The sequence below is a fragment of the Schistocerca piceifrons genome, chromosome 10 (genome assembly GCF_021461385.2).
Source record: "Schistocerca piceifrons isolate TAMUIC-IGC-003096 chromosome 10, iqSchPice1.1, whole genome shotgun sequence".
NCBI classification, from domain to species: domain Eukaryota; kingdom Metazoa; phylum Arthropoda; class Insecta; order Orthoptera; family Acrididae; genus Schistocerca; species Schistocerca piceifrons.
Window position 1 is genome coordinate 117,810,585 of NC_060147.1, and position 27,549 is coordinate 117,838,133.

Sequence of the window (27,549 nt, forward strand, 5' to 3'; positions counted from 1 at the left end):
CATCTGTTCATTCGCCTAGCGATCGTACTGGTACCGAAACGGAAGATAACAGAGTAGGTGATGAAGTCCCACATTCCTAGACAGAGCGTAGGGGAACGATGCGGGAGTCCCGCACCGCCGTACTAGGCAAGGTCCTAGTGGAGGTGGAGAGACGGTCGAAATCCTGAATTTGATATTCCGAAATTGTTTCACCTCAGAAGATCGTATCTCGGCCCCTCCTTTCAGTGACTGAGATACCCGATGGCGGAACAGAAATGCACCTAAAGTCGCTTAGTAGGTATCTGGGCCTGATGAGATACGTAGGTGTACAAGACACTACAAAAAAGATTATGTGAAAGAACTTGGTACCCTTCTGGCAGCACTTTATCGTAAACTAGCGACTGGAAAAAAGAGCAGATCATTCCCGTATTCAAGGAGTACTGTAGGGCAGATGCACATAATTATACGCCTGTATCTTGATGCCAATTGTAGTAGAATTGTGGAACATGTTTCACGCTCAAGAATTATGACGTTTAGGGAGAAAGAAAAATCTCCTCGACAAAAATCAACAGAGATCACACGAAACTGAGCTCGCTCTATTCCTCAACGAGATCCATAGCGCCGTAAGCAATAACACTCAGATTGATGGCGTATTCCTTGTCACCAGGAACGCATTTGACACAGTCCCACACTGCCGTCTAGCGAAAACAACATACGAGCATATCGAGTATAGCCCTAAAATTCCACTGGATTCAAGACTTACTTGCAGATAAGACTCAACACGACGCTCTTCATAAAACAAAATCGATAGATGTAATTTCCGGAGTACCCCAAGGAAGCGTGATAGCACCGTTACTGTTTGTAATGCATGTAAATGCTCCAGTAGAAAGCGTCGTATGCTCTTTAAAACTGTTCGCAGATGAGGCGGTTTCTTTAAGAAAGTAGCAACGCCAGAAGACAGTATCGATTTGCACAATGACCTGTAGAGGAGTGATGAGCGGTACAGGCTCTGACAGCTGACCCTGAACCTGTAAATGTAACACTTAGCTTTTTTTGAATTTCCGGCATGCTCTTTTGCTATGGCTGTTTTCCACATCAAACTGGGCAACATATTGCGCATACATCGGAAAATTAATCTATTACAATAAAATGAATACCCATAGCTGCATACAGGCGTTGATATAAGTCAATGGGGACAGTTGAAAATGTGTGCCCCGACCGGGACTCGAACGCGAAGTCTCCTGCTTCCCTGGCAGACGCTCTATCCATCTTTTTTTAAAATCTTATTTTGTTCGCTTATGTTCGTTGCATCTGCTTGTGGCGGACGTCGTAAGACATCCGTTTAAGCTCGTTGTTGATCGATTAACTCAGTTTTTTTTTATTACAGAAGGCAGCTAACCCTCTGACCGAACACGCTGAGCTACCGTGCGGGCATCCATCTGAGCCACCGAAGACACAGAGGATAGTGCGACTGCAGGGACTTATCTCTGGCACGCCTCCCTTGAGACCCACATTCGCAACTTATTGTCCCGCACTATATTCATAGTGCCCCTGCCCATTATACTTATTACTCGCGGCTTTTTGCCGATTCCCGTAAGAGTTCGGGGACTGTTTGTGCATCCGCACAGATGAAGATGGTCAACTGGTCGGTGAGCCTTATATGAAGATGGTATCGGTTCTTTCAGACATGTCCGAAAGACCAGATACCATCAGTGACCATGCAGCTCGTTAGAATGAAATACAATGAAATGAATACCCCTAGCTGCATACAGGCAGTTGGCAGGTGCACTATGAATATTTCTTCAGTGGCTCAGATGCATAGAGCATCTGCCATGTAAGCAGTAGATCCCGGGTTTGAGTCCCTGTGGGGGCATACATTTTCAACTGTCCCCATTGACTTATATCAACGCCTGTAACAGCTAGGGGTATTCATTTCGTTGTAATTTCATTCTAACGAGCTGCATGGTCACCGGACATGTCCGAAAGAACATACCATCTTCATATATATATATAGGGGTAAGATAGGTACGGCCTACGGGAAAATTAGAGACCTTTGGAGAAAAGAGAACCACTTGCATCAATATCAAGAGCTCAAATGGAAACCCATTTCTAAGCAAAGAAGAGAAAGCAGAAAGATGGAAGGAGTATATAGAGGGTCTATACAAGGGTGATGTTCTTGAGGACAATATTATGGAAAAGGAAGAGGGTGTATATGAAGATGAAATGGGAGATATGATACTGCGTGAAGCGTTTGACAGAGCACTGAAAGACCTGAGTCGAAACAAGGCCCCGGGAATAGACAACATTCCATTAGAACTACTCACGGCCTTGGGAGAGCCAGTCCTGACAAAACTCTGCCATCTGGTGAACAAGATGTATGAGACAGGCGAAATTCCCTCAGACTTCAAGAAGAATATAATAATTCCAATCCCAAAGAAAGCAGGGGTTGACAGATGTGAAAATTACCGAACTATCAGTTTAATAAGCCACGGCTGCAAAATACTAACACGAATTCTTTACAGACGAATGGAAAAACTGGTAGAAGCCGACCTCGGGGAAGATCAGTTTGGATTCCGTAGAAATGCTGGAACACGTGAGGCAATACTGACCCTACGACTTATCTTAGAAGAAAGATTAAGGAAAGGCAAACCTACGTTTCTAGCATTTGTAGACTTAGAGAAAGCTTTTGATAGTGTTGACTGGAACACTCTCTTTCAAATTCTGAAGATAGCAGGGGTAAAATACAGAGGCCGAAAGGCTATTTACAACTTGTACAGAAACCAGATGGCAGTGTCTTGAAAGGAGGATACAAGATGAATATCAACAAAAGCAAAACGAGGATAATGGAATGTAGTCGAATTAAATCGGGTGATGCTGAGGGTATTAGATTAGGAAATGAGACGCTTAAAGTAGTAAATGAGTTTTGCTATTTGGGGAGCAAAATAACTAATGATGGTCGAAGTAGAGAGGATATAAAATGTAGACTGGCGACGGCAAGGAAAGCGTTTCTGAAGAAGAGAAATTTGTTAACACCGAGTATAGATTTAAGTGTCAGGAAGTCTTTTCTGAAAGTATTTGTATGGAGTGTAGCAATGTATGGAAGTGAAACGTGGACGATAAATAGTTTAGACAAAAAGAGAATAGAAGCTTTCGAAATGTAGTGCTACAGAAGGATGCTGAAGATTAGATGGGTAGATCTCATAACTAATGAGGAGGTACTGAATAGAACTATATTTAGAAGTAACTGTGCAGAGCGATCTTATGTGGAATGATCACATAAAACAGATAGCAGGAAAAGCAAATGCCAGAATGACACTGACAGGAAGAATCTTAAGGAAACGTAACTCACCCAGAAAGCTTGTTCGACCGATTTTTGAGTGTTGTCCATCAGTGTGAGACCATTACCGGTGGGAGTGATAGAAGAGGTAGAGAAGATCCAACGAATAGCGGCGCGTTTCGTTACAGTCATTCAGTTGGCACGAGAGCGTTACAGAGTCATGTAGCAGACGCTGTAAGAGAGGCATTGTGCATCATGGAGACGTTTGCTATTGAAATATCGAGGCAACACTTTCTGTGAAGAGGCGTGTAATGACCACGATGAGAAAATTCGAGGGGTTAGAGCCAATACAGAGGCTTACCGATAGTTGTTCTTCGCTCGCTTGCGCCATTCGCGAGTGGAGCAGGGTAGGTGAGGGGGGGGGGGGGGTGTATCAGAAATACCCTCCGGCACACAACATAAGATGGTTTGGGAGTATGATGTAGATGTAGACAGTACGCGCCATCAGGTAGTCAACACAGGGTGTTTCACATTACGCGCTTCCAGATGTTGTGTAGGAGGCGTAGTCGATCACGTTTTACACAGGAACGCATGTCCGGAAACATCAACCAATGACGTTACGGAGCGCAAAAGGTATAGACGCCGGGGCCTGTAAATGTATGTATATATAGGGTGATTCCTTGATGATGTCACAAACTTTCTAGGATGGTGGAGAAGGGGAAATGTACCAGTATAAGGTAAGGGTCCCTGTACCGGAAACGAACGAGTCGAAAGTTATAAGCGGAAACAGTTCTGATACCTCTGCCAGTGCAGTACGTGCACCGATAGTGTCGTTGCTGAGATTACAGGGTAGGCAGGTTTCAGAGGTGCTAGTATGGATCCAAATAAGGAAAAAAATGTTTCGTAAACGTGAGGTATAAAATGCATACCTTAAGAGCTACGAGCACTTGTTCAGTAGAGGAGATGTGTCTCACAAGTGCTCACAGCTACTGCGGTGGGCATTTTAGGGACCAAGTTTACTGGACTTTTTTTTGTCCACACTACCACCTCTGAAAGTTGCCTACCCTACAATTTTGGCAACAACAGTACTAGCACATGTATTCCACCGCTACAGATATCAGAACGGTTTTCGCTTGTTAATTTCGACTCGTTCGTTTCCGATACACTGATTCCTTTCATCGAATTTGATACACTTATCCGTCTCTATAGTCCAGGAACGTTTGTATCACTATCCTGTACATAAGTACATTTACAGGCGCCGGCGCCTAACTTTGACGTGTTGTAGCGTCGCTGGATGATGTTTCTGGACATGGGTTCCTACATAAAACTTGACCTACTAAGTCCCCTCTACAACCTCTAGAAGTGTGTAACATAAATTTGAAACTCCCTGTACAGGGTGGCGAAAAAGTCGCTGGACACTGGGCAAAGGTTACAACTAAAGAGTGAATTTATGTTTCATTATAAATACAAAGAATACTTAACAATTATCTTTCAGTTGCTAATCATATGGGTGATTTCCACGGACTTTGGGTCACACTTAAACATACCCGCAATTTATTTTCCTCAGTTGTGACTGTTGTTGGACGACCTGATCTTGGTGCATCCATTGTTGTTGTTGTTGTTGTTGTTGTTGTGGTCTTCAGAGACGGGTTTGATGCAGCTCTCCATGCTACTTTAACCTGTGCAAGCTTCTTCATCTCCCAGTTCTTACTGCAACCTACATCCTTCTGAACCCGTTTAGCGTACTCATCTCTTGGTCTCCCTCTACAATTTTTACCCCCCACGCTGCCCTCCAATACTAAATTGGTGATCCCTTGATGCCTCACAATATGCCCTACCAACCGATCCCTTCTTCTAGTCAAGTTGTGCCACATATTCCTCTTCTCTACAATTCTATTCAATACCTCCTCATTAGTTATGTGATCTACCTATCTAATCTTCAGTATTCTTCTGTATCACCACATTTCGAAAGCTTCTATTCTCTTCTTGTCTAAACTATTTATCGTCCACATTTCACTTCCATACATGGCTACACTCCATACAAATACTTTCAGAAACGACTTCCTGACACTTAAATCTATACTCCATGTTAACAAATTTCTCTACTTCAGAAACGCTTTCCTTGCTATTGCCAGTCTACATTTTATATCCTCTCTACTTCGACCATCATCAGTTATTTTGCTGCCCAAATAGCAAAACTCCTTTAGTACTTTAAGTGTCTCATTTCCTAATCTAATTCCCGCAGCATCACCCGATTTAATTCGACTACATTCCATTATCTTCGTTTTGCTTTTGTTGATGATCATCTTATATCCTCCTTTCAAGACGCTGTCCATTCCGTTCAACTGCTCTTCCAAGTCCTTTGCTGATTCCACAGAATTACAATGTCATCGGCGAACCTCAATGTTTTTATTTCTTCTCCACGGATTGTAATACCTCCTCCGAATTTTTCTTTTGTTTACTTTACTGCTTGCTCAGTATACAGATTGAACAACATCGGGGAGCGGCTACTACCCTCTCTCACTCCCTTCCCAACCGCTGCTTCCGTTTCACTCTTTTAACTGTCATCTGGTTTCTGTACAAATTGTAAATAGCCTTTCGCTCCCTGTATTTTACCCCTGCCGTCTTCAGAATTGAAAGAGAGTATTCCAGTCCGTATGTCTTAAAGTTTATTAAATATAAGCATTCGAAAACGTATATTCTTTTTGAAACACCCTGTATTACTGAAAGTGTGAGGGCCCCGAAGCAGCCCAGTAACAGCGCTGGCACCTTGTCGGTTCCCATTATGTGGCCCTTCCAGCCAATGAGCTCGGCGCTGTTTGCAGCCGTTAGGTTGGCAGCGCGTCCACTTGCTCAGTTATCAGCCGGTGGCGCGACGCTCCAGCAGCCGGCGGCCACTCATCTTCAATTGACGTCTGGCAGGCGAACGGGAGAGCAGTGTTCCCAGTGGCAGTGCGAGCGACGCAGCAACATGGCGACAGCGAAGAAGGTCTTCAATTTCGGAGCCGGGCCAGCCAAACTGCCGCGGGAGGTGAGTTTGTGGCGCTCCCTGAGCGAGGCCTCGCGCCACAGGAGGATGGGTGCGTCCTTAGCGTGTGAGCGTAGGTCAAGTCACTCCCAAGGTCAAGGTCAGGTGCGTCGCCTGTCGCTAACGGGAGCTTGTTTACCCGTCCACCGGGCGGCAAACGGAGGCTCCTTCAATCATCTAACGCAGCAACAAATAACGAGCCGCACGCACGTTTTTGAGTCTTAATTAGTTTCCGTGTAGTTCGCGTCCATTTTTACGGTTCCGCACCTCAGTGGATAAAAAACGGAACTCTTGTAGGTAGGTACCACAGGCTGCGACGTGGTCGCGGATAAACAGTAATACAGAAAGTGTACATTTTTTTTTTAATTCCACAAAATTGTTACGTCCTTACCGGTTTCTATCAGCGATGACCATCTTCTGATCTGCAGCAGAACACGGGAAAAATACAAATACAACTAGTGGATTGTTTACATCTTAAAACAATAAAAAGGCTATAACGAAAAGTGTTGCTGACATACTGTGGAAAACATACGTTTAAAATATTAAGAGGCATAGCTGTTTTAAAAACACGTTCAAGTATAACGAAACCGTGAATAAAATCTCGGTTTTTAAGCCGCGTCAATTCGAATTGGTGCGGCTCGAAAACCGAGAAGATTGTATTTAAAAAAAATTGTTCAAATGGCTCAGAGCACTATGGTACTTAAATTCTGAGGTCATCAGTCCCCTAGAACTTAGAACTACTTAAACCCAACTAACTTAAGGACATCACCCGCATCCATGCCCGAGGCAGGGTTCGAACCTGCGACCGTAGCGGCCACGCGGTTCCAGACTGAAGCGCCTAGAACCGCACGGCCACACCGCCCGGCGCCGCGAAATTTCACTGGCATGGCTGTCATACTTTTCTTTATTAGTTCTGTTTTCTGGGCGAGTGTGCGTTTACCTGCTGATTTTTTTTTTCATTGCTTTAGCCCAGGACATAGGCAAACTTTGGTGACCCGCGCGCCTGATTAAATACAAGTTAATTAGGCAACGGCCATACAAGTATGTTTCTCACGCGCGTTTACGCCGCGATTCAAGCAACACGTGAGGCTCTGTGCTGGGCATACGGGCGCTTTTCTCACGCAGCGTCAAGCCCATAAAAACCCTTGTCAACAGTGCATCGCTACAAACTACGGTAACATTCACTGTGCGCACTTATTGTTACTGTCAGCTATGAGTGGCACTTCGTTAAATAAGAATGCTGTCTTTTCACTGTGTCATGTCCAATGGCGGCGATTAATCTATAAAAACAGGTGCAGTTTTTAATTAACGGGCGATCTTTAGATACAGGTTCGGCACTAACTCTGTGTAAATATCGATGATTGATTAAAATATGCGCACGTTTTCATACATTACAGTAAAGAGAACAGGACAATGCAGCACTTCACACTTGGAAAACATCACGAACAAATGGCACGGCACACAGAAAATGCAGTTGAAAATGGGAATAATTTCCCGAAAAGCGTCGTGCAATATGTAAATAAAAAGAAAATCTGCAAGCTTTCGCCAACGATTTCCGATGAATCAAGTCAAATTTTACAGGTATGTAGGGACTTGGAATTCGATGCATTCTCTACATATTGAGCTTCTTCTCCACCGATCTACGATAGAGACAAATGCACGTTCATATGGAAGATGATAAAAGAGAACTATACGTAACCACCGACTAAAGAAGGGCGGAAGAATATCAGCAACCAAGTAGAGAAGACAGCAAACTTCCCTCACTGATTTTGATGTTGCTGAGCAACAGTCATACAATATTTTTTTAAAGGAACTCACCGCCATTTGACTATTTTATTGTTTATTTAAGTGCAACCCAGGTTTCAGCCTTTTATGCCATTTTGAAGTATTTGCTTTATGTCTTTAACATATACTGCAGGACGCTTAACATGTTGTCAAGCTCAAAGTTGGCCATAAATTAAGAAAATTAGTGGCTCCCCACGAAATTCCAGATGTGAAATCACGATCTTCTAACAGACCAGTAAGTAATCTCTCACTGTGTTGGATCCATAGATGGAAACCTCGTAAGAAGCGTCAAACCATGAAGATCAGGCAGCAAACATTGTAATTAGTGAGAGTAACTTTCCGTTGTACTAACGGCGATACCAGACAGAAATTATTGTTTCAGGTTCATAGACGTAGGGGCGTTTGGTCATCAAGGAGACTGTAATGTATTCAAAGCAACAGAATTAGGTAAAAAGTTTACAATCACACTTTGAATTTACCAGATGCAGCATCACTTTCAAACGATTCTTATGGACTGAAAATCCCTTACGTGTTTGTGGCTGACGGGGCTTTTTCAGTGAGTGACGACTTAATGAGACCATTCGCCGCAAAGAACTTGGCAAATAAACAAAAAGTGTTGAACTACATCACAAGCATGGCGTTACGCAGAATGTGCATGGCGCATTTTATGTAGTAAATGGAGTATTTTTCATCGTCCAATCGATATTAATGTGGATGTAGCGGATACAGTGATACAAGCATGTTGCACACTTCACAGTTTTGGGGGGCAATGTGACGGATACAGGTTTGATGATAGGCTGACATGAAAAATGGAAAGTATTCCTGTACATGAGGCAAGAGCAACTAAAGGTATGTCCACACGATGCCTTTTTTAGTATTCAACTTTGCGCATGCTCATAAATTTCCGACTGCGGAACATGGGTAATTTCCTGTAAATGGAGGCCGTAAGTAAAGCGCATTGTTATCCGCCATCGGTGGGAATCTTTGCACTTTTCAGGAGATGGCAGGTAGCTGTAGCCCTTACGTGTTTTGATTGTCTAGTGTGTTGAGGTTATGCTGTAAAGCGATTTATATGCAATAATGTCTACTGACTCCAAAGGAAGCACGCATAAGCTTATAGATGATTACAGACAAAGAAAAAAAGTCGTGTGGAATCCTGCTTCTGAAGTTTGTTTAAATAAAAGTTCGAGATGTTGTCCTGAGCGTGACGTATTAGATAAAAAGACTCCGTTCATATTTCTGTAAAGAATAAGATACTGTAAGTTTCGAAATAGGAAAACTGAGAAGAATAAACCAAAATTTATGAGACGTGTATATGAAAACTGTGGGCGAATATTCATGCTATGCTTAAAAGCCCAACTGAGGAGCCTGACACCTGAACAAAAGAAGTGCTGGGGTATGTATAGCTCCTGAACAGACTCCTAAAAGTAGAAATTGAGCACACTGATGATGCAAAATATACGAAAGTGAATAACAGAACTTCAGTTCTAGTGGATTCTGACGTCTATGATTCCCAAATTTGTCGTTTCCGAGGATGTTAATCCTCACATCATATTTCATGATTTATATACAAATGACGCACTGAAAGTCAAATTAACATTCACACAACTACCAAGAACCTCCCATAAGCACTTCTCAGCTTAAGAAATAATCACTTTTATTTTTATTCCCTTATTCGTGTTCCGTTGTTACAGTATGCAAAAGAATTGCATGAATATGGAACTAGTCATAATTATACACGAGAACGGTATTTATAGATGTTAATAGATATAAATTTTAATGTTGTATAGGAACAAAATACGCTAATAATTACGGGTTTAGGTATTTCCTACACTGAAACGAGGTGGAAAACAGTCAAGTAACAAATTACAATTATTCCACATTACAAATTTGATAAAACTGAAATGCTTTGTTTTGAAATGAGGAATAAATAATTCAAACGAGTATAAGTCGCCAGTTACTAGCTAACAAAGTTTTATTGCCAGCCTTACCGCTGCATTTTCCCAAGCAGAAAATCTAAAATCCCGTCATGACCTCCTCCTGAAATTTACATATCATTACATTCCTCGTACCTCTGTTGCTTATACAGGGTGGTCCATCCATCGTGACCGGGCCAAATATCTCACGAAATAAGCGTCAAACGAAAAAACTACAAAGAACGAAGCTTGTCTAGCCTGAAGGGGGAAACCAGATGGCGCTATGGTTGGCCCGCTAGATGGCGCTGCCATAGGTCAAACGGATATCAACTGCGTTTTTTTTAAATAGGAAACCCCATTTTTTATTACGTATTCATGTAGTGCGTAAAGAAATATGAATGTTTTAGTTTGACCACTTTTTTCGCTTTGTGATAGATGACGCTGTAATAGTCACAAACCTATAGCACACAATTTTAGACGAACAGTTGCTAACAGGTAGGTTTTTAAAATTAAAATACAGAACGTGGTAGGTACGTTTGAACATTTTATTTCGGTTGTTCCAATGTGATACATGTACATTTGTGAACTTATCATATCTGAAAACGCATGCTGTTACAGCGTGATTACCTGTAAATACCACATTAATGCAATAAATGCTCAAAATTATGTCCGTCAACCTCAATGATTTGGCAATACGTGTAACGGTATTCCTCTCAACAGCGAGTAGTTCGCCTTCCGTAATGTTCGCACATGCATTGACAATGCGCTGACGCATGTTGTCAGGCGTTGTCGGTGGATCACGATAGCAAATATCCTTGAACTTTCCCCACAGAAAGAAATCCGGGGACGTCAGATCCGGTGAACGTGCGGGCCATGGTGTGGTGCTTCGACGACCAATCCACCTGTCATCAAATATGCTATTCAATACCGCTTCAACCGCATGCGAGCTATGTGCCGGACATCCATCATGTTGCAAGTACATCGCCATTCTGTCAGGCAGTGAAACATCTTGTAGTAACATCGGTAGAACCTTACGTAGGAAATCAGCATACATTACACCCATTAGATTGCCATCGATAAAATGGGGGCCAATTATCCTTCCTCCCATAATGCCGCACCCTACATTAACCCCTCAAGGTCGCTGATGTTCCACTTGTCGCAGCCATCGTGGGTTTTCCGTTGCCCAATAGTGCATATTATGCCGGTTTACGTTACCGCTGTTGGTGAATGACGCTTCGTCGCTAAATAGAACGCTTGCAAAAAATCTGTCATCGTCCCGTAATTTCTCTTGTGCCCAGTGGCAGAACTGTACACGTCGTTCAAAGTCGTCGCCATGCAATTCCTGGTGCATATAAATATGGTACGGGGGCAATCGATGTTGATGCAGCATTCTCAACACCGACGTTTTTGAGATTCCCGATTGTCGCGCAATTTGTCTGCTACTCATGTGCGGATTAGCCGCGACAGCAGCTAAAGCACCTGCTTGGGCATCGTCATTTGTTGCAGGTCGTGGTTGACGTATCACATGTGGCTGAACACTTCCTGTTTCCTTAAATAACGGAACTATCCGGCGAACAGTCCGGACACTTGGATGATGTCGTACAGGATACCGAGCAGCATATATGGCACACGCCCGCTGGGCATTTTGATCACAATAGCCATACATCTACACGATATCGACCTTTTCCGCAGTTGATAAACGGTCCATTTTAACACAGGTAATGTATTAGGAAGCAAATACCGTCCGCACTGGCGGAATGTTACGTGATACCACGCACTCATAGATTTGTGACTATTACAGCACCATCTATCACAAAGCGAAAAAAGTTGTTCAACTAAAACTTTCATATTTCTTTACGTACTACTCGAATATGTAATAAAAGTGGGGGTTCCTATTTTTTTAAAAAACGCAGATGATATCCGATTGACCTACGGCAGCGCCATCTAGCGGGCCAACCATAGCGCCATCCCCCTTCAAGCTAGACGAGTTTCGTTCTTTGTAGTTTTTTTCGTTTGATGCTTATTTCGTGAGATATTTGGTCCGGTCACTATCAATGGAGCACCCTGTATAAGTCGCCAGTTACTAGCTAACAAAATTTTATTGCCAGCTTTATCACTGCATTTTCCCAAGCGAAAATCCAAAATCCCGTCATGACTATCTCCTGAAATTTACAGACCAAACGTTGTCATCTCTTTACATCTCTCGTACCTCTGTTGCTTATATACTAGTTTACCTATAGTAGCTTTTGCGTTTTCTTTTTATGTCGCCTTTTCATCACAATAAACGCAACACAAGTTCCCAGGCAAAGAACGAGATTCACAGCAGACATGCGGAATGAGGCAACGTGTGGACACGAGAACATCCATGAATACATGCGTTCTTTGCAGAAATTTGTGTTCGCGCCCTTTTATTCGCGTGCGTCTGGGACTGCGCACAACGAAAGAGGCATCACGTGGACATACCTTAATAGCGGCAACAGTATCAGAGATCAGTTTACTGATACCGCTTGTTACTCTCAGGGATCTGTACCATGGTAAGCGCTCGAATGAGGACTAGTTTTTTTAGTCTGAAAACTGGCTCGTTGACTATTTATGAATGCATTTCAGTGTATACTGTTTGTAACTATTAATGTCCGGAGCTCGTGGTCTTGCGGTAGCGTTCTCGCTTCCTGCGCAGGGGGTCCCGGGTTCGATTCCCGGCGGGGTCAGGGATTTTCTCTGCCTCGTGATGACTGGGTGTTGTTGTGTCGTCTTCATCATCATTGACTCGCAAGTCGCCGAAGTAACTAAAAAGGACTTACAATACGGCGGCGGCCGAACTTCCCTGCATTAGGCCTCCCTCCCCCCAATGCCATACGATCACTTCACACACAACTAATAATGAAATATTTACTTTCATTGCTCACCAAAATCTGATTTCTGCCTGTCATCCGTTCCATCCCCATTTTTCTCCGTGAATGCCCGCTTGTAACTGCTCGCCACATTCTCACTTTTTATCTCTGGTTCCATGTGTTGCAGAGCCATGGTTGTATCTGCACTTCCGTAATCGTTACTTCGGTGTCCAGACGCAGCATTTTCATATTTTGTAAGATAAGCAAGACGGCTACAATGACAACAATGCGAGAGTGGTACAATCTGTCTTCAAACTGAGCAGCAAGATCCAGGCCCAGCTACGTCATAAGTAATACATGCACACAGACAGCTCTCCAGAAAGTTAAGGCCAGGACACATCTGTCCGGGCCGTGTTAGGGCCGAACGCCTGGTTGACCAGTGACGGCTGTGCTCCTGCCTGTACCTCTACGAACCGAGGCTCGTCAGCCTTCCCGTTGTAAATACACTATTGACCATTAAAATTGCTACACCAAGAAGAAATCCAGATGATAAACGGGTATTCATTGGACAAATATATTATACTAGAACTGACATGTGATTACGTTTTCACACAATTTGGGTGCATAGATCCTGAGAAATCAGTACCCAGAACAACCACCTCTGCCCGTAATAACGGCCTTGATACGCCTGGGCATTGAGTCAAACAGAGCTCGGATGGAGTGTACAGGTACAGCTGCCCATGCAGCTTCAACACGGTACCACAGTTCATAAAGAGTAGTGACTGGCGCATTGTGACGAGCCAGTTGCTCGGCCACCATTGACCAGACGTTTTCAGTTGCTGAAAAATCTAGAGAATGTGCTGGCCAGAGCAGCAGTCGAACATTTTCTGTATCCAGAAAGTCCCGTACAGGACCTGAAACATGCGGTCGTGCACTATCCTGCTGAAATGTAGGTTTCGCAGGGATCGAATGAAGGGTAGAGCCACAGATCGTAACACATCTGAAATGTAACGTCCACTGTTCAAAGTGCCGTCAATGTGAACAAGAGGTGACCGAGACGTGTAACCAATGGCACCCAATACCATCGCGCCGGGTGATACGCCAGTATGGCGATGACGAATACACGCTTCCAATGTGCGTCCACCGCGATGTCGGCAAACACGGATGGGACCATCATGATGCTGTAAACAGAACCTGGATTCATCCGAAAAAATGACGTTTTGCCATTCGTGCACGCAGGTTCGTCGTTGAGTACACCATCGCAGGTGCTCCTGTCTGTGATGCAGTGTCAAGGGTAACCGCAGCCATGGTCTCCGAGCTGATAGTCCGTGCGGCTGCAAAAGTCGTCGAACTGTTCGTGCAGATGGATGTTGTCTTGCAAACGTTCCCATCGGTTGACCCAGGGATCGAGACGTGGCTGCACAACCCGTTACAGCCATGCGTATGAGATGCCTGTCATCTCGACTGCTAGTGATACGAGGCCGTTGGGATCCAGCACGGCGTTCCGTATTACCCTCCTGAACCCACCGATTCCATATTCTGCTAACAGTCATCGGATCTCGACCAACGCGAGCAGCAATGTCGCGATACGATAAACCGCAATCGCGATAGGCTACAATCCGACCTTTATCAAAGTCGGAAACGTGATGGTACGCATTTTTCCTCCTTACACGAGGCATCACAACAACGTTTCACCAGGCAACGCCGGTCAACTGCTGTTTTGTGTATGCGAAAACGGTTGGAAACTTTCCTCATGTCAGCACGTTGTAGGTGTCGCCACCGGCGCCAACCTTGTGTGAATGTTGTGAAAAGCTAATCACTTGCATATCACAGCATCTTGTTCCTGTCGGTTAAATTTCGCGTCTGTTGCGCGTCATCGTCGTGGTGTAGCAATTTTAATGGCCAGTAGTGTATGTTCGCTAATTTCCGTAATAGTGAATTAAGACTTATACAGGGTGGAGCAAATAAAAGTGGTGCAGAGAAAAGAGTTCCAGGGTACTAAAAAAACTCAACAGAAGAAAGAAAATATAGTACTAACCCGATTATAGCAGATGTTGAAAGTAACCACTATTCGTCTCTTGGCACTTCTGTGTCCCGGACAGCAAGTTGCTGAAGGCAGATCGAAACTGGACTGCTGGAATTGCTGCAGTCTCATCCGAAATGTTCTGTTGCAGTTCTTGAAGACTATGAGGGTTGTTGCGATACACCTCCCCACGCCGAGTAATCGCACACTGGCAGATCGGGTGACCTGGGTGGCCAGCTAGGGCCGCGACCAGACTCATCTCTGCTATCAACTCTGTCAGGCGTGAAGACTGGGATCCAAGATGCGGATGGCTCCATCCTGTCGGAAGTAACTGTAGGCCTCTTTTTCCCTCCGTTGCCACAAATTCACGACCAATCTATCCATTCATCCGGCCCACTTTTATTTGCCCCACCCTGTAGCACTTGCTTTAGAGGAAGAAGAAAATGAAGCAAGGTCATGAAAAAGAAGAAATATGTGAATCCACAGTGCCTAGAAAACATGATCAGCACGGGGAGAGTTTCGAACGTTATTTCCTCATCTCATGGATGATGAGCTAAAGTTTTATGAGTATTTTAAGATGACGCAGTAGAGGTGTCAGCTCTTAAACAAACTAGAACCTAGAATGAGATTTTCACTCTGCAGCGGAGTGTGCGCTGATACGAAACTTCCTGGCAGATTAAAACTGTGTGCCGGACCGAGAGTCGAACTCGGGACCTTTGCCTTTCGCGGGCAAGTGCTCTACAAACTGAGCTACCCAAGCAAGACTCACGCCCCGCCCTGGCAGAAGTAAAGCTGTGAGGATGGGGCGTGAGTCGTGCTTGGGTAGCTCAGTTGGTAGAGCACTTGCCCGCGAAAGGCAAAAGTCCCGAGTTCGAGTCTCGGTCCGGCACACAGTTTTAATCTGCCAGGAAGTTTGAAACTAGAGCCTAAATTGAAAATAAATACAATTCCCGGAGACTAACAATTGCAGCCATAAAACGCCTGTTTATTTTTTTAGGTAGGTTCAAAAAAGAGTAAACAGAACTTAATCAAGAAAGAAGTTGCGAAAAACTTACGTACTTCGTGTATTAGTCTTTCCACATCCTTTTTGTACACAGGTCTTGCACAGTTGCACAGCCTACAAATTAATTCTACCATCGCGTCGTCGGTAACAGAACAAATTCGTCCCGGCACGGTCTCGGGTCCCTAACGTTCCTCGAGAACTGCCCTGTCATGTCCCGACCGCTACATTTATGTTAATGGCATATTTCGTCCTAGCCAGCGGCCTTGTCCCAGTGGGAATATCTCTGGTTAGCAGCGTCAACAACCATCAGTTTTCGTGTGGTTCTCGAGAAATATTGAAAAATACAGATAATTTAGTGTGTGTTCACCTACAAATTAGTGTTGCCGTGTGTTTTTGCGGTGTCAACGAGTCCCTGAGCAGCGCCAAGTCGTGCTTCGGTGGGTGAGCTGTGCGGACGGGCCTTATTTACGTGCTCGCTGCGGCCGGCCGCGCGCCGACAAGTAAGTGGGCGCTCTTGCGGCTTACACGCCAATTGTATATTTGAAAATGAATCGAACATGATTATGACGCAACCGCTTCGCAAAGATACTTTGAAGTTCACGTTCGATGAACGCTTTGCACGATCTAAAGCATTCGAAGTAGAACAGTTCTTGCGCGATGTAGTAAAGCTCAGTTCCACTGATATAATTGGGATCCACTTATCGATTGTGAGTAGCACAGTTTATGTAAAGATGGTGAATGCTAAATGCTGTGATAGGATTATTGAAGGATGTGGAGGATCTTTTAAATTTAATCACTGTGATGGAAACGTCGGTGATGTCAAAGTAGATCATGCAGGTTTCGGGATAAGAACAGTCCGTATTTTTGAACTTCCCTTTGAAATAACTACGGAACAAATTAATTGCGTCCTCAAAGCATATGGGAAGGTCATTAGTAATGTTGCGGAAAAGTGGACCACCTTTCAAACGTTTCCAGTTTTAAATGGTGTCAGGCAAATAAAAATAGATCTTCAGCAGCATATTCCCTCGTATGTTTACGTATGCGGTTATAGAGCTATTGTGATGTATGATGGACAGCCGCGTACTTGCTCCGGCTGTGGACAGACTGGACACTTACGTTCAGAATGTATACAGAGGAGAGTGACGCAGGTACCGGCGGGGGAAGTAGTCCCTCCCATGACGATGACGACCTTACCAGTGACATATGCTACGGCCACCCGTGGCCACACTGCTACGACATCGAGTTTCGCTTTGGAGAGCAGTGGCGACAGAAAAGACGACGACAAAAACTTGTCAGTGACCACTAGCTCTACTGAAGTAACGACTGTCGTTCCGTCGCCTGAAGCGGCGCCCATTACAGAAGCAGGATGGCTTTCCAAAAATGACGGAACTACCGAGCAAGATGTACAGAGAGACGAGAACGAGGATGCTGCACAAGATCCCAGCACGGCTTCCGAGACTCAAGAGCGACAGAAATCCGGATCTCTCTCCCAAAAAGCATAAAAAACGGAGGATAGCTCCACCTGACGCTCCTCAAAAGGTACAATCAGTGCGTGAAAAGGCACAACAAATTGGTCGCAAAATCAGTGGTATGACATCCGTCAATTTTGACGTAGACCCACAGACCCCGCATACAGCGGGAAAAGACGAGTTTCGAAAAGTGAAAACGCAGACGCAACACGATGGTGAAACGAAACGGTCCACAAGTAAAGAAACAAAGAACAGAACTCCATCTCAACGTGGGCCAGAGATAGAGTTGTCTCAACGCAGTGATACGAAAAATTGGGCAGATGACATTGAAGAATTTCCCGCAGATGAGGAAATGAAGGAAGTGTCACACCTACCAGGAGGAAAGATTCCAGTGCAGAAAGACAAGCAAATGAGGGACGAGACATCGTCTCGGCCATAACATGGAAAACCTTAGGCTTTGTCGACAGTGGGTCATAACGACTTGTATACTTACTTAATTAATCATGAATTCGTTACAAGCTTATAGAATCGGGACTTTGAATCTAAACAAGATCCGTAGCGAATTAAACCTTAAGAACTTGCAAGACATGCTCTACGCCGCTGATATTGATGTTATTATGTTACAAGAAGTAACAGATATTAGACTGGATGCCATCACAGGTTACAATGCAGTCGTAAATCCAGGGAGCGACAGTGACCTCGGAACTGCGATACTCGCCAAAGAAGGAATTATCATCAAAGATGTGGAGAAACTGGTAAACGCCAGAGGTCTAGCTGTCACCATTCACAATACGCGTTTTATAAATATTTATGCACCATCTGGCACCGGGAACAGGAGGCGAAGAGCTGAATTTTATAAAGATGATATAGTTCCCCTTTTCGGTGGCTGCTACGAGCATATCATTTTTGGAGGTCATTATAATTGTGTGCTGTCTCCAAAAGACCAGACGCCGCATTTTAATAACTGTGCAGAACTCGGAGCCGTAATTACAGAACTCCGCTTAATTGACACCTGGGAGCTCAAGAACGGTGCATTGCCGGGTTTCACTCATATTACGAATCATTCCGCTAGTCGCATCGACAGGACCTATGTAACAGTCGACCTGGAAACACACGTTCTCCAGACAGAGTTATGGCCCACTATCTTTTCGGATCACACTGCATACATATGTACCATGAACTTAAAACGGCAAGAAACGTACAGGGGACGAGGCTTGTGGAAGTTGAACGTGGAACATCCAAAAGACCCTGAATACCACGAAATATTCAATAACGTATGGAACGCGTGCGAGAACAAATTCGCTTCATATACCTCGGCACTGGCATGGTGGATGAAATGTGTGAAACCCGCGATAAGAAAATCCCGCGAGAAAAGTGTTTGGCAAAAACGGACGATAGAATATTACTTCCAAGTCCTTCGTGACCTATATCAATCTGATGAGTCCGTAATCGCCAACTACGTGGAAATAAAACGGATTCAGGCTAAACTTCTGGGACTGAAGCGGAAACAGCTGGAAGGTCATCAAGTAAGAGCAGGACTTCACGATGCTGTAAAAGGAGAGCAAACATCTATATATCATGTGATTAATGAGAGGAAGGGGCAACGCAGGAAAATAATAACCGAACTAAGATCTTCTGACGGTAGGTTACTGACGCAGCAAAGTGACATCAAGAACGAAATTCACAAGTACTTCGCAGAGTTATTAGGCAAAACGACAATGGATATCCCGGTGGGCAATGACATCATGACGGAATTCACACGCGGGCTCGACCCGATAGAAGCAAACAACTTGTTAACTGAAATCACAGAAGAAGAAGTCGCAGACGCTATAACACGAAGCCCGAAAAATAAGTCTCCTGGGCCTGACGGAATCCCGGCCGAGTTCTATCAAATGTTCAGAATGCAGTTGATTCCCAAATTAGCATGTATCTGTAACGAATTAATGAATCCCGCCAATGGCATCCCACGCGACTTCCTAAAAGGAACCATTGTTCTAATCCCGAAACATCCTGCAGGAAAATCTGTAACAAATTTTAGGCCTATCACTCTCCTAAATTCGGACTATAAAATATTTGCCCGCATCATAAACGAAAGATTAAAATCAGTATTGAACACAGTCACTGGATCATATCAATCGAGCGTAGGAAAAGACAGATCAATTTACCAAACACTGTGCGACTACAGAGATGTTATTTCCATTGCCGCAGCCTGTAAAATAAAATGCGCCATTGTATCATTGGACTTTGAGAAAGCATTCGATAGAGTCGATCATGCTTATCTTTTTCACACCATGCGTGCCATGAACTTCCCGCAAGGTTTTATCAACATTATTACAAATCTTCTGCAGAAGTCAACATCGATAGTTATGGTAAACGGTCAGTCCAGTAAGCCCATTGTAATGAAAAGTTCGGTGCGACAAGGGTGCCCGATGTCTATGTCACTCTTTGCAATAGCAATCGAGCCATTGCTTTTTCGCCTGAGCCACAACCTACAAGGATTCACTACACGCGGCCGTAGGATTGTCTGCAGAGCATATGCCGATGACGTTGCATTTATTGTCAAAGACAACGACGAGATAGAGAAAGCACTCGACATAATAAACAAATATGAACAAGTATCTGGTGCGAAAATGAATAGGAATAAGTCTGGCATAATGAATATTGGAAGTGGATTAGGAGTTCCCATTCATGGGCCAATAAAGGAAATTGTCACCATGACATGTCTTGGAGTGGAGTACACAAGAACTATTCGGCAGACCATCGCAGTTAATTACAGAAGAATCCTCAACACCATCCGTGCCTGTATACGTCAGCACAATCTCCGTACTCTTGATGAGATACAAAGAGTGGCTCTCGTCAACATCTATTTGTCCTCTAAATTAAATTACGTGGCTCAAGCCCTGCCAATGCCGAGGGAAGTGGCGAACAGGATTTTGACTGCTTTTGGCCATTTCGTCAGCCGCGGCCACATCTTCAAAGTCAAGTTCCAAACATTGACTCTACCGACTGGGAATGGTGGATTGAATCTCACAGACGTGTACAATAAAGCACAAGCATTGTACGTCTGTAAAACATATAAACTGTGGAAGTGGTCAGTCGACAGTGTCACCGCATTCTTGTTAAATGAAATAGCGCCGGTCAGCCAGGACGCCCCAATAGACGTTCACCACATCCCAAATGAACTTTACCACCTAAAACATTTCTTCGTAGAATATAGCTACATTGGACTGGGAACACCCGAGAAAGATGTCATCAAAGTCAAGAAAATATACCAAAACTTAATGAACTTTCAGACCAAGAACATCATAGAACAAAAATACGTCGGTCACTCTTGGCATGATATCTGGAGGAACATACACCACCCGTATTTACCAACAAAAGTGCGGTCATTGTGGTACTACTTTGTGAATAGGAAATTTCCAACGAACTCCAGACTACATTCCATTCACCTGGCTGATTCCTCTTTGTGTACCATTTGCAACCTGATTGATACAGATGAACATCAATTTGTCTGTGGAAATGCGAATAATATATGGTTGTCAATCAGAAAAAAATTAGCAACTATGCAGAGAAAACCGCCGTATTTGATAACGCCAGCGTGCCTTTTGTACCCGGAAGAGGAGTTATACCCCACCTGGAAGAAAAATGCCGTCAACTGGTTGAAGGGACACGGGGTATTTTACCTGCTGTCCAGTAAAGAAAGGAGCGAAGAAGATTTTTGGACGTACATTTCCGACCAGCATCACAAGCTACTACGAATGAATAATTATTATGATACATACGCCAACTTCCTCAGAAGAACAGTCATGTGAACTCCATTTTCGATGATGCGATTCAGAACATGAAGAAACGAGAGACAATTTGATCTTTGAAAAACAAATACGATCAAGTGACGAACATCACTATCTGGTTTAGACTTGGATTTTTTTTTCTAAAATGCCAAGGAACCTTTGTTTTATTACTTTTAAATGTCAGTTGAAAAATATGTACTACTGTAGAATGTTATGACTAAAAAAGTGGTAATATCTGTTCCTGTCAGATCACCGAAATTAAGGGCTGTTGGGCTTGGCTAGCACTTGGATGGGTGACCGCCCGGTCTGCGAACGCTATTGGCTAGCGTGGTTCCCTTAACCCTTTCATGGATGAAATTCATTTTTTACAGATTTTTAAAATATTAAGGTGATAACAGTTTCTTTTCAGTCCCATTATTATATTTTCACCACCAAAATATTTTTTAAGTTCTCCATTTTTTTCACGACAGGAAGTGGGACACACATGTCCCATGAACCAACGCAAGATACCTTTTCTGCTGACTGACTGATTTTGTAATTTTATTTTTGTAGCCATAAACAGGATTTTGCAGAGAATAAAATAACTACAAATTACACATGCATGTAATCTTTTTATTTGTGTAGAGCCAGTGTAAAAAATATTCATTACATTTCAGTTTTCATGATACATGATCAATACTTACAAAACTTTACATGCCATGAAACTTGGAAAAACATGGTGTGGCACAGAGTGGTACGCCACAAGCAGTGCAAACAGCTTTTGTTCTCTTCTCTTTAGAGTTTGTGCTGCAGAATCTGCATCGCTCCCTAGTGCTACTGTCTTTCGGTACATGTTTGATTACGTTCACGAGCCAGACGTCATCTGGCACACTAGAGACTCCTCTCTTTGCTGGGAAGAAAGTGGGCATTGATCCCCTCTTTTTCCTGGATGAATACCCATTAATCAAATGTCTTGCTAATCTTTACAAATAATGTCTGCTGGGACACATGTGCCCCACTAATTTTATTTCGATTATAAGATAGTACAGTCGCTGTGAAGTACATTCCACACTGGAATGAAATTTTCACTCTGCAGCGGAGTGCTAGTTCTGCAAGGTTCGCAGGAGAGCTTCTGTAAAGTTTGGAAGGTAGGAGACGAGGTACTGGCAGAAGTAAAGCTGTGAGTACCGGGCGTGAGTCGTGCTTGGGTAGCTCAGTTGGTAGAGCACTTGCCCGCGAAAGGCAAAGGTCCCGAGTTCGAGTCTCGGTCGGGCACACAGTTTTAATCTGCCAGGAAGTTTCATATCAGCGCACACTCCGCTGCAGAATGAAAATCTCATTCTGGAAACATCCCCCAGGCTGTGGCTAAGCCATGTCTCCGCAATATCCTTTCTTTCAGGAGTGTTGGTTCTGCAAGGTTCGCAGGAGAGCTTCTGTAAAGTTTGGAAGGTAGGAGACGAGGTACTGGCAGAAATAAAGCTGTGAGTACCGGGCGTGAATCGTGCTTGGGTAGCTCAGTTGGTAGAGCACTTGCCCGCGAAAGGCAAAGGTCCAGAGTTCGAGTCTCGGTCGGGCACACAGTTTTAATCTGCCAGGAAGTTTCACATTCCACACTGTATTTGTACTAAAAGAATGATTATTAAGTTAATAATAAGATGAATTACTTACTTCAGACATCGCTGGAAAGTCAGAGATGGTGAAAACCGAAGAATGACACAAATAAGTGGCGATGCAGCGGCCATATATACACGCCAGTCAACAAAAGTAGTCACGGCTTCTCTATTGCCTTTGCAGTGCTGTCCCGATTTTTTTTTTAGGTTCAGTACAGTCGTTCCTAGATGGCAGCACCGTGCAGAGCTGGGTAACATATATCCCGACACTCGAACTGGCGCTCAAAGTTAGTGGGACATACACTCCTGGAAATGGAAAAAAGAACACATTGACACAGGTGTGTCAGACCCACCATACTTGCTCCGGACACTGCGAGAGGGCTGTACAAGCAATGATCACACGCACGGCACAGCGGACACACCAGGAACCGCGGTGTTGGCCGTCGAATGGCGCTAGCTGCGCAGCATTTGTGCACCGCCGCCGTCAGTGTCAGCCAGTTTGCCGTGGCATACGGAGCTCCATCGCAGTCTTTAACACTGGTAGCATGCCGCGACAGCGTGGACGTGAATCGTATGTGCAGTTGACGGACTTTGAGCGAGGGCGTATAGTGGGCATGCGGGAGGCCGGGTGGACGTACCGCCGAATTGCTCAACACGTGGGGCGTGAGGTCTCCACAGTACATCGATGTTGTCGCCAGTGGTCGGCGGAAGGTGCACGTGCCCGTCGACCTGGGACCGGACCGCAGCGACGCACGGATGCACACCAAGACCGTAGGATCCTACGCAGTGCCGTAGGGGACCGCACCGCCACTTCCCAGCAAATTAGGGACACTGTTGCTCCTGGGGTATCGGCGAGGACCATTCGCAACCGTCTCCATGAAGCTGGACTACGGTCCCGCACACCGTTAGGCCGTCTTCCGCTTACGCCCCAACATCGTGCAGCCTGCCTCCAGTGGTGTCGCGACAGGCGTGAATGGAGGGACGAATAGAGACGTGTCGTCTTCAGCGATGAGAGTCGCTTCTGCCTTGGTGCCAATGATGGTCGTATGCGTGTTTGGCGCCGTGCAGGTGAGCGCCACAATCAGGACTGCATACGACCGAGGCACACAGGGCCAACACCCGGCATCATGGTGTGGGGAGCGATCTCCTACACTGGCCGTACACCACTGGTGATCATCGAGGGGACACTGAATAGTGCACGGTACATCCAAACCGTCATCGAACCCATCGTTCTACCATTCCTAGACCGGCAAGGGAACTTGCTGTTCCAACAGGACAATGCACGTCCGCATGTATCCCGTGCCACCCAACGTGCTCTAGAAGGTGCAAGTCAACTACCCTGGCCAGCAAGATCTCCGGATCTGTCCCCCATTGAGCAAGTTTGGGACTGGATGAAGCGTCGTCTCACGCGGTCTGCACGTCCAGCACGAACGCTGGTCCAACTGAGGCGCCAGGTGGAAATGGCATGGCAAGCCGTTCCACAGGACTACATCCAGCATCTCTACGATCGTCTCCATGGGAGAATAGCAGCCTGCATTGCTGCGAAAGGTGGATATACACTGTACTAGTGCCGACATTGTGCATGCTCTGTTGCCTGTGTCTATGTGCCTGTGGTTCTGTCAGTGTGATCATGTGATGTATCTGACCCCAGGAATGTGTCAATAAAGTTTCCCCTTCCTGGGACAATGAATTCACGGTGTTCTTATTTCAATTTCCAGGAGTGTATATGACCCATCAACCACGAAAAGGTTAACCATTGCGAGGTACACTCAGGAGCTACGTGACTGAGAAGTAGCGGCTCTGGTCATGAAAACTGACAACGGCCAGGAGACCGGTGTGCTGACCACATGCCCCTCCAATCCGCATCCGACGAAGCCTGTGGGCTGAGGATGACACGGTGGCCGGTCGGTGCCGTTGGGCCTTCAACGCCTGTTCGGATGGATTTTAGTTTTTTTTTTTTATAGTTCGTCCTCGAACGTGTCCCGGCACGGACATGGCCCGGACATGTGTGATGATGCCATTATACAGACTCAGCGGCAACAATTTTGTCAAATCAGTGGAGACGCACTGCACGGACACATCTGGAGAGTGTTAATTTTTCACTGAACACTTTACGCTATATGAAATACGGTAACTTGTAACTAACGTAAATAATCATGTAAACTGATTCTTTCGTCGATTCTTGGTAAACAACAGTATGATAAATGAAAAGCAGTATATTGAGTTAATCCGTTTTTGGCTTACAAGGCCACCATCAGACTTTAAAGTTATACAGTTTCCAAATAAAACGTAATAGTCGCGTCACATTCGCTCAGCTACAGTAGTAGAGTCTTATTTAGAATTCTTGATAGTATTTTCGTACTGTCGTTGCAACTACAAAAACTACGTTTTTTTTTCACTAGACACGTGTCGCTTTATTGAGGTAAAGGATCATCAGTGGTGATGATTTCCTGTTGATTTCACGCCTACATCGGGAAATGCCGTCTGCTAGCACAATGTTGATGTGTTTTCTTCTAGTCACAGATGGTTTCGGTCTTATTTTCCCGATGTAGGCGAGAAATCAAGCGGAAATCACTACCACCGACGATGCTTTATCTCAGTTGGTGAAAAAAAAACACATTTTTTGTAGTTGCAACGACAGAACGGAAATACCTCAAGAACTGTAAGCCAAATGCGGACAATATGGCCACACAAGTGACGTATTTAGAGTCTTTCAGGAGATTGATATGGACAAATAGATAAATAAATGAACACCAACAGGAGATACTGAACGTGTACAAAGAACGGTAGCACCAATGAACGGTCACGGGTTTGTTTGACCGACGGGGGTGCGTTGATGAAATGTTAAACAATGTTACAAGAACCACTGAACACTAAGGAATATAGGTATATACACTATGTCATCAAAAGTATCCGGATACCCCCAAAACAAACGTTTTTCATATTAGGTGCATTGTGCTCCCACCTACTGCCAGGTACTCCATATGAACGACCTCAGTAGTCATTAGACATCGTGAGAGAGCAGAATGGGGCGCTCCCCGAAACTCACGGACTTCGAACGTCGTCAGGTGATTGGGTGTCACCTGTGTCATACGTCTGTACGCGAGATTTCCACACTCTTAAACATCGCTAAGTCCACTGTTTCCGATGTGTTAGTCAAGTGGAAACGTGAAGGGATACATACAGCACAAAAGCGTAGGGGCCGACCTCGTCTGTTGACTGACAGAGACCACCGACAGTTGAAGAGGATCGTAATGTGTAATAGGCAGACATTTATCCAGACCATCACTCACGAATTCCTAACTGCATCAGGATCCACTGCAAGTACTTTGACAGTTAGGCGGGAGGTGAGAAAACTAGGATTTCATGGTCGGGCGGCTGCTTATAAGCCATACATCACGTCGGTAAAAGCCAAACGACGCCTCGCTTGGTGTAAGGAGCGTAAACATTCGACGACAGAACAGTGTAAAAACGGTGTGTGGATTACGAATCACGGTGCACAATGTGGCGATCCGATAGCAGGGTGTGGGTATGGCGAATGCCCGGTGAACGTCATCTGCCAGCGGGTGTAGTGCCAACAGTAAAACTAGGAGGCGTTGGTGCTATGGTGTGGTCGTGTTTTTCATGGAGGGGGCTTACACCTCTTGTTTTGTGTGACACTATCACAGCACAGGCCTACATTGATGTTTGAAGCACCTTCTTGCTTCGCACTGTTGAAGAGCAATTCGGGGATGGCGATTGCATCTTTCAACACGATCGAGCACCTGTTCATAATGCACGCTCTGTGGCGGAGTGGTTACACAACAATAACATCCCTGTAATGGACTGGCCTGCACAGAGTCCTGACCTGAATCCTATAGAACACCTTTGGGATGTTTTGGATCGCCGACTTCGTGCAAGGCCTCACAGACCGACATCGGTACCTCCCTTCAGTGCAGCACTCCGTGAAGAATGGGCTGCCATTCCGCAAGAAACCTTCCAGCACCTGATTGAACGTATGCCTACGAGGGTGGGACTGTCATCAAGGCTACGGGTGGGCCAACACCACATTGAATTCCAGCCTTACCGATGGAGGGCGCCACGAACCTGTAAATCATTATCAGTCACGTGTCCGGATACTTTTGATCACATAGTGTACTACAGCCTCCGCGCTCCGTATACGAGAATGGAGGAACGAAATGACGTGGTCTCTAATGAGAAGGGTTTTTGTTAGAACTCTAGCCTCGAAACACAACATTTTTGTGTATACATCTTTATTCAGAAGAACCAATCCAATGCATCCGTTATATGTTTTGTGCGAAATGTATGTGGGGAAAGGGGGGGGGGGGGATTGGTTTTTGTGGGTGGAAGGGATTCACGAGTCCTTCCAAATGTAAAGGGCGAATGCTCTCAAAGGCGCCATCACACACACGTAGAACTCCTGTTGAAGCGAATGTAGGTCTCACAGCAGTTGTGGCTGCGAAAACAATTTGTAAAACGCACTTATACAGAAGAACTAAATGATGTCGTAATTTACATAATTTCATTCAACATTTGCATAGTTGCACACTTTAAACTTCAAATTTGTGTCAAAAATACGTTCGTATGTACGTTAAATAGTATTAGCTTTTCGTACTTTCTTAATGTACATACAGATGCTTACGATATGCTTAGCAAACGGAAATCAAAACATACATTGCGCGTAACAAATTTTGTACTAACAAAATATGTCGTATCCTAACCTAAAGGGGGAAGACAGCAACGCCATTGGCGTTTAAGCAGCATCGCATGCAATACGTTCAGAAATCATTTGTTTCTGATCATCAACTAGGGCGCTAAACAAAAAGGAAAACCAAGTTCTCTTTCGCAGTTTAATTTC

At 44.7% G+C, this 27,549-nt stretch overlaps 1 protein-coding gene across 1 annotated transcript in view; it reads left to right on the plus strand.

Annotated features, from left to right (window-relative positions):
• The first annotated feature begins 6,041 nt into the window (after positions 1 to 6,041).
• Positions 6,042 to 27,549, plus strand: part of LOC124718741 (phosphoserine aminotransferase) — a 97,568-nt gene continuing 76,060 nt past the window's right edge. Inside the window, exon 1 of the mRNA XM_047244356.1 lies at positions 6,042 to 6,287. Coding sequence (XP_047100312.1) covers positions 6,042 to 6,287 — 246 coding nt within the window. The remainder of the gene's footprint in view (positions 6,288 to 27,549) is intronic.